This window comes from Oryzias melastigma, linkage group LG12 (genome assembly GCF_002922805.2).
Source record: "Oryzias melastigma strain HK-1 linkage group LG12, ASM292280v2, whole genome shotgun sequence".
Classification (NCBI taxonomy): domain Eukaryota; kingdom Metazoa; phylum Chordata; class Actinopteri; order Beloniformes; family Adrianichthyidae; genus Oryzias; species Oryzias melastigma.
The window spans coordinates 5,409,330-5,418,020 of record NC_050523.1 but is presented as its reverse complement, the minus strand read 5'-3'; the positions used below and the strand labels follow the sequence as shown (position 1 = coordinate 5,418,020).

Here is an 8,691-nt window from a genome sequence, read left to right as displayed (position 1 = left end):
TTCTTATTCAAAGAAAATGTGTTACATTTTCAGTTTATAGCTGTGCAAAGCTCTCGATTTACCGGTCGATCCTCGTTCCAGTACTCACCTATGGTCATGAGCTCTGGGTCGTGACCGAAAGAACGAGATCCCGACTACAAGCGGCTGAAATGAGTTTTCTCCGTAGGGTGGCTGGACGCTCCCTTAGAGATAGGGTGAGAAGCTCGGTCACCCGGAGAGAGCTCGGAGTAGAGCCGCTTCTCCTCCGCATCGAGAGAAGCCAGTTGAGGTGGTTCGGGCATCTGGTCCGGATGCCTCCTGGACGCCTCCCTGGTGAGGTGTTCCGGGCATGTCCCACTGGGCGGAGGCCCCGGGGAAGACCCAGGACACGCTGGAGAGACTATGTTTCTCGGCTGGCCTGGGAACGCCTCGGAGTCCCCCCAGAGGAGCTGGAGGAAGTGGCCGGGGAGAGGGAAGTCTGGGCATCTTTGCTTAGACTGCTGCCCCCGCGACCCGGTCCCGGATGAAGCGGAGGAAGATGGATGGATGGATGGAGCTGTGCAGTAGTGAACACAGCAAACTTAAGACTACAATTGGTGCAAAAAAAATTTTAAAGTGCATAAAATAATTACACTTTTTACAATTTAAACACCTTTTAGCTGCAAAAGCTTTTGTTCAGATTCATTTTATTAGGTCACAAGAGTGAAGACAGGGCACAAAAACATTTTGTTCTGCTTCAATGTGATTAAATGAATATTTCTACAAAGTCAAGAAAACAACTTCCTGTTTTGGAAGGATGCAGGTCTGTAGATAAGTTGGAAGTAGAGCAAAAACTACATGAACTGGTGATGATGTGTCGGAGTTTCAGTCTGAAGGACGCAAAGCAAAATATTCTTGGAGCGTGTAAAGTTAGGTTTTAAAGTTTGTGTTTGATGAGAAAGATTAAAATCTAAAGCATTTAAGACTGGATTGAAATAATCAGTCGATAACACAGTGGCTCATTTGATAGTACATTTTTAGCTCTTTATGATTAGAAAACCTGCAATGGTTTCTAAAGGGAACATGTTTCAAAATTCTACTGCCTTTGTTAGTTTATTTTAAATATCTAAAGTGACAATAAAGTAAAAAAAGTTAGATACAAAAAAGTTTACAACCCGATTTGTAGCAATTTAAATGTTATGTAGCAGCTGGTTCAGATTTGTAGTATTCTATGACATCAGATGAAGCCAAACTCTAAACTCCACATGAAGTTGCATCTTCTGTTATTTAGGATGTTCAGCCTGTTCCAAAAATTGACTTAAAAATGAAGGAAAGAAGAGTGAGTTTTTGACTCCGCCCCTAAACAAACTAAGTCCAATCATTTTTTAATCTTTTACAAGCATTTCCGTTTTTTTTTTTTTAGTTTTTTTTTTTACTTATGATCATGCTGGTTAATACCAAAAAAATGTTGTTTTCTAGGAAATTTGCTTCCTAGTTGTGGGCGGGAACGTTAACGCTAAGCAACCCCACCCCCTTTTCCCCTCCCCTTGACTGAGAGCTCTCTGCTTGCATGTCCTTCAGCTAGCTTACAGCCCCTCACACCCCCCACATAACATTACCGCTGCAACAAAAAGGCGAGTGATACTGGAGATATCCAGACGAACAGTTTTAAGCCAGATTCCAGCTCAGACGAGGAAAACAAAGACGTTCAGGGATCTATTTGTCTATAAGTGGATGCAAAAAAATTGAGTTGTTTTGTGTTCCTTCTGCATAGTGAACACTAAAGTCTTGAATATTTTATGAAAACATTTGAAACTTGTTTGAACTTCTTGGTCCAATAAATTCAGCTTAATTTAAAAGATCTATTGACAAAAAATAAATAAATATTAATAAAAAATATCAATAATGATAATAATCACTCCAAACTGAGACTTACTTTATTCAAAAGGAATTCATCAACTCCACTATTGATTTAGAAGTTACGACATTTTCTCGTAAATTTACGAGATTTGAAGTCGTAATTTTAAAAATAAAATGTTCTTTATAAAGTGGCCCTAATACTCCGTTGTACCGTCGTAATTGAATAAGAAGCAAAACTAATTAATTAATTAATAAAAAAAAACATGTAGGCAGATATTTTTAAAGAAAAAACAGGAAAAAGTTAAGTAAAAGGATTTTTTTAACATTTTAAATAACGCTCCTCTGTTTTATAGAATTATATTTAGTGTTTTATTATTTTTAATTTGATTACTTGTACTCCAGATTGTGTAATTTTGGGGGAATTTTAGTGTGTGAATTTGCCTATTATTGGTTTGTTGTCGTAAATAAAATAAAATAAAATAAACACGGATTTTTTTTCTATTTCTGTGTGAAGAAAACTCAGCTTAAAGAATTAACTAAAAGGACATTTAGAAAATATATGCTCTCAAAGAAACATTTTTGTGTTTTAATCAAAACAACAATTATTGTTGTTCTGAATGTCCATATCTGGATAGTCTATATTGTCATCACCTATAAAAAAAAGGAGTGCAAAATTTGCTACAGATGTTTCTTTTTCATAGTTTTCACTGAAGGCTCAGAAAAACATAAACATAATGATTATGCAACTATTATGGGAAACAAGAAGGCTTCTGTGCAAATGTGAATATCAAGGCCATGAGTGCTGCAAGTTTGACGCAACCACTGAGTGAAATCAGGTTTCATTTCATTGCCTTGGTGATGGAAACAAATAAATTGAACTTTTTTTTCTTATAGAAGTGAATCACAAGCTTCTTATCACCACGGACACTTTGGGGCAGCCGTGTGTCTTTGCCTGCAGCTGTTTGTAAGATAGAAAAGAAAAGAAGGCGGAAAAGATGATACACCTTTGCAGACAACAAGGAAGGAAAGTTCTCACGAATTCATGTTAAATCGCTGTATGGAAACAAATGAATGACTGCGTCTCAACTAGCAAGAGCAAACAAAGAGATTCAGATCTTTCAACTGAACATGAGATTAAACGGATCATGTTTTTGTTATTTTTGTGTATAGAATATTAGTATTTAAAGAAGCTCAAGGCTTTTTATCTTTTATTTTTCATCACCTAACAATAACATTACATCATCTTTTCTTGCATTCTTCACTGCAGCCAGAATAGAACAAACAATAAAAAGACATTGCATAAAACAATGTTGTAGCAACAAGATAATTATTTCTAAATATGAAGATTTTTGGACAAAAACTCACACAAAAGTTGACTCTTAAAAACTTTGAGAAAGGTCAAATCCTACAGTTTTTATAAATGTGGATCTATGGGGGTACTTTTAAGTACTATAAATTCTAAAAGTAAAAGAAATACAAACTTTTGAAAGGTTGAAACTTGTTTTATGGGAAATTAGCATTTAAAATGAGACCTTATACCGAGGGCTCGATCAACTAGTGTTCCCACAATATACATCATACTGTATAATCCGTTTTTTCAATAAATTCACTGTTAAAGTTCATATACATTCACCAATAAAAAGATTTTATTTAAAAAAAAACGAAACATTATTTTAAAAATCACTGCTTTCTTGGAATCCTCATTGAGATAAATAGCTCTACAAAATTGAGATTTTTTTAAGACGAAGATCCACACAGATGTGCAACATCCATGAGAAACCAGAAGATTCCCACAAGTTCTGACCTCAGACTTATCCACTGGCTGATAAGGAGCCAGATAAAACTAAAAAACAAAAATAAAAATGAAGTCACAGCTGACTGGCTGCAGCATTTCACTGAAGCATTCAACGAATTTACAAATTTCAGTCAATTTTACATCCCTCCTCTTGGTTTATTGTTTCTGTAATTTCCTAAAATAAAATCAAAATTTACAGTATTGTTGCTGGTAGCAATATGTCACTATAAGGTTAACACTATCGCCCTCTGCTGGCAGAAAATAAAATCAAGAGAAAGGTTCAAAAAAGTGTATTCAATTGAAAATGTGATTTTTACCAAATAGCAAAACAATTAAAAAATATATGTTTTTGGTCATGTTTAGGTCCGTTCCTGTTGGGAAAGTTTGCTTTAAAAATGGCAAATTCCACAGATTAAAAGTTAAATATATATATATATATATATATATATATATATATATATATATATATATATATATATATATATATATATATATATATATATATAATTGCTGGAGCCATGTTTACACCATATATATATATTAAAAACTAGCACATGAACATCTAATATTTATATAATATAAAAGAAATAAAGAAAGATTTGAGTTAAAGGTGCAACGGCGATCGTTTTAGCCGAGCCTGTGCGGAACGAAAAAAAGGGAAGATAAAAGTTGATGCACCTGCATGTGCAGACGCATCAAAACATAAACAGAAGAAAGAAGGTTTTAAGAGGAGAAAATGCGTTACCGACTTGGAAATAGTTATTTTTTTCCAGCCTAAAATAATTTATTAAATATTAAATAATGTTTTTAAGATAAATTATTTGGTCTGTATCGAGTTAGAGTGAAACACAAAAGGTTAAAATAACAATGGCTAGCATGCTAACCGGGAGCTAATAGCTTGGTTTGACTGTTTGACATCTTCTTTAGTGTGAGTATTGTACCTTTATGCAAGGTTATAGCCTATATTAAATTAGTTTGAACTAAATTTGTTGTATTGCAGGCGAGGAGGGACTATTTGCTTTAATCGAAGCCTCGCAGGATGGACGGCGTTACGGTGTCTGCGGCGGAAGGCTCCGTGGAGGACATGGAGGGGATCTGTGTCATGCCGGATCTGAGCGCAATCAAAACAGAACAGTCGGTGGGCGCCGCTCCAGACGACACCAACCCTCAAAATGTGGCAATGGGTATCAAATTCATCCTACCCAACCGCTTCGACATGAATGTCTGCTCAAGATTCGTGAAGTCTCTTAACGAGGAGGACAGCAAGAACATCCAGGATCAGGTCAACTCTGATCTGGAGGTGGCCTCGGTTTTATTCAAAGGTGGGGAAAACGTTCATTTGTTATTCATCACACATTTTCCCTCATGCATGTAAATGTTAAATTAGTTTATTAATAAAATGTTTTTGTCTTCCAGCTGAGTGCAACATCCAGACCTCTCCTTCTCCTGGTATTCAAGTGCGTCATGTTTACACACCGTCCACCACAAAGCATTTTTCTCCCATCAAACAGTCCACCACACTCACCAACAAACACCGCGGCAATGAGGTCTCTTCCACACCTCTCTTGGTGCATTGTAAGAAGCTCTAGTTATAACTTGGATCTTCAGATCTGAATCTACACTAACAAAAGTTTAAATCGATATTTTTCCTTTCAGCTTTGTCTATTCATCAGCTGGCAGCACAAGGAGAGATGGTATTTTTGGCCAGCAGGATTGAACAAGGTATGCAATATGACAACTCCGGTCCTTTTTAATTCAATTCCAGGATTAAGGCTTCACTGCAACCTGAGATTCTGGAGCCACATGTGGATCTTTTACTCCTCCGCTGTGGTTGAAGAAAGTAAAATGTCTTCAATTTTAAAAGTAACATATTCAAACTATAAAACCCAATAAACAAAACAAATACATCAATTTATCAATTCATTCACAAGTGGTTTAAGCACAGAATGTATCACTCTGTAAGGCTACTGACCACGGCAGCCATATTGCTCCAACAATCTATCCAACTGTGCAAATTTACAGTTTAGAGTCGACGGAGCATGAATAGACGTCAATTGGGTTAAAAACTCAAACCGTCTGTATCGGTGCATCTTTGTCCAAATGTCTCAACTCTTCACAGGCTTTAATTTCACTGTTTCTATCAAGTCTTACATTATTTTATTTTTTTTTAAACAGAAACTGTGATCAACCTGAAAGACGAGGAAGGGTTCACTCCGCTGATGTGGGCGGCTGCACACGGACAGATAGCCGTTGTTGAATTTCTGCTGCAAAACGTACGAAAAAACAAAACTGGCACGTGGTTAAATCAAATTCTTTTAGGGTTTATGTCATCTTGTTTTTCTGTGCAGGGCGCCGACCCCCACCTGCTGGCCAAAGGGAGGGAAAGTGCGTTGTCTCTAGCCTGCAGTAAAGGATACACAGATATTGTGAAGATGCTCATCGACTGTGGAGTTGACGTGAACGAGTACGACTGGGTAAGAACGCGTTTCACCTTGTCTGTTTAAATACTTAGTGCAGATTTAAAGCAGACGGCGTGTCTGGGGTTTTCAGAATGGCGGGACTCCTCTGCTGTACGCCGTTCACGGGAACCATGTGCGCTGTGTGGAGATCTTGTTAGGTGAGAAGGGAAAACATAAATGTGTAAATATCTCCTTTGAATTGATCTAACAACATTTCTTTGGCTTTCAGAGAGCGGAGCTGATCCCACCATGGAGTCAGACTCTGGGTTTAACGCCATGGACATGGCGGTGGCGATGGGACATCGAAACGGTGGGTGGGAAAGCAAAGGCTTTAGCTACATGTTAACTTGAGAAAATGCCTGAAGTACAGTTGCAAGAGGAAATGTATGAACCCTTTGGGAATACCTCAATTTCTCTATGAAATGAACACATTGTGTTTCTTCATCTTAATCTAAATCACAAAAATAGAAAAATGTGTGTCCAATGAAAGTAATTTCAAAGGGTTCACCTATTTTCTTTTGCAGCTGTATTCTTCTAAATACCCCCTCTGATGAAAATGGTGTTCTTGAGGCATTTTTCTGATAATGGAGGACTATTATAAAGAAAATAAAACTTAAACTACAATTCTAAGTATTTCTTTATTCAAATGGTTGTAAATCGGGAGCAGACGCAAAAATGTTGCTTGTAAAACATCGTATTTGTGACATAGAAAATACGATGCGTCCACTTTTAGGCCAAACCCGAATTCTTCCCTTCTCCTCATTCCTACAATCAGCCCTCCAAATGGATAGTTATGGAAAAATAATGTCTCCAAATTCAGACATCTCTTCCACTCCATGACGTCACCAATAGTCGCCGGTCAGCTAAGTTAGCGCAGAGCTTCCAGCGCTCCAATATACATAACAGCGGTTTTATAACTTTGAAAAGGTCATACTAAAACAGTCATCATTTGGATTTAAATGTAAACTTCTGTGCTTCAGAACACAGCCACGTTAAGAAGAGTGTGACGCAAACCCCCTTGCGACTTAGGGCTCTGGATCTGAGGGTTTCCCCTTTAAAAAAAAAGTATTTTAGACACCCCTAGCCCTTCAAATGTCCCTACAAATGGAGGGGTAGGGTGAAGGAAAGATCCATTGCATCTGGCTCTAACGTGTGCGTCCTGGATAGCTCTAATGTTGCTCATTGCACCGCTAATGTTATGTTGGGATCTCTAGCTAGCAACTATAAGCTAGCGGGAAAAGACGTAAACAGATGGGCTCCGCAATAACGTTCCTACCCACAACTCAGGTGAATTTCTAATGAACTCCTGCTGAAATGATGTCCCAGAAAACGACACCATTTGGTTCAAAACTGTACAAACATAATTAAAAGATCACTAAGAACAGTTTGAAAATGGATGAAAATATGAAATAATTTTTGCTAAACTAACAGTAATGGTCTCATTTGTTTTTGCAGTTCAACAGGTGATCGAGGCGCACTTGCTGAAGCTTCTGATGGGAATCAGAGAGTAAACTTTAGTTTCGGAGTTGTGGTGCCGTTAGTCCTAAAGAACGTCTCGACTGTTTGCTGGCTGGAAGATTTTCCCGCCTTGAAGAGAACATTCAAGTATTTGTCGTTATTTATTTGACCGGGAAGCACATGAAGGTTTTGTGCTGTGAAGCTGTCATACTGTGCACTTTTTTTTGTTACATTTAAAATAATTAGGTTATTACTAAAAAATCTTTGAATTTTTTTTTTTTTTTTAGGCTGAAAGATTTTTTAAATGAAATTTGTTGCATGGTTTTCCTGAGCAGCCCCACACAAACACGTGTGTTGTTTTTTTTGTGTTGTGAATGTATTTATTTATTTAGACTGTACGTTGTTTCTGTACGGTAATGTGTTGTAAACTGTTTCAGACCTCACATTTATAGCATTTTTGTTGGTCATTCTACACGTCTAACAGTGAAGATCCCTTCTGTTTAAGTCTGACATTAACCTGCAAGATTCCAGTTTATCAAGAAGCCTGTTTAATTTAAATAAAACTTTATTTAAAAATGTTAAGGTTTCAAAAATGGATGAAGATGATGCGATATTTCACTTTACAATAAAAACTGCTCAATCTGAAAGTGTTTTCTTGCAGTCAAGATGAAAATTGTCAGCATTTGGGAGAAACAGGTGCTACTAAAACATTGTCATTAAAAAAATGTGGAAAATATGAAAATAAAAATAGTACTGGTACGCTCTATTTTAATTCAAACTAAATAGATTAAAAAACAAATATATTTGATTGAATTAAAAGCATTAAATGCTAAACTCATTTGTATTCCAAAGCCAATTTTTTGATGCAGGAATGCCACAATTCTGTTTAAAATTGAACCGTTTGTTACAGCATTGAACTGAATCATGAGAAAAGTGAATAATTGGACCCCTACTGCATATATAAGTGTCAAAAGTGTTGTGCTAAATTTTAAAATGATTTAATTACATCACACCAAGCTTCATATGAGCCAACAGAAAGACTTTTCTTTGTTGCTTGCTTAATAAAAATTAAGAAAAAATATTTTTTTGGATCATATATTGAACCAAAACAAAACCATGCCCCAAAAATTGAGGTGTTAACTAAATTTTGGGGAAAGGGAA

At 36.6% G+C, this 8,691-nt stretch overlaps 1 protein-coding gene across 1 annotated transcript; it reads left to right on the top strand.

Moving 5' to 3' along the window:
- The first annotated feature begins 4,271 nt into the window (after positions 1 to 4,271).
- ankra2 (ankyrin repeat, family A (RFXANK-like), 2) lies at positions 4,272 to 8,180 on the top strand. The gene is made up of 9 exons (XM_024298748.2): positions 4,272 to 4,541; positions 4,614 to 4,935; positions 5,030 to 5,188; positions 5,270 to 5,335; positions 5,789 to 5,886; positions 5,962 to 6,087; positions 6,164 to 6,230; positions 6,302 to 6,382; positions 7,528 to 8,180. The coding sequence occupies exons 2-9, from the start codon at positions 4,653 to 4,655 to the stop codon at positions 7,581 to 7,583; spliced, it is 936 nt and encodes a 311-aa protein (XP_024154516.1). The 5' UTR covers positions 4,272 to 4,541; positions 4,614 to 4,652; the 3' UTR covers positions 7,584 to 8,180.
- The last annotated feature ends 511 nt before the right edge of the window (positions 8,181 to 8,691 follow it).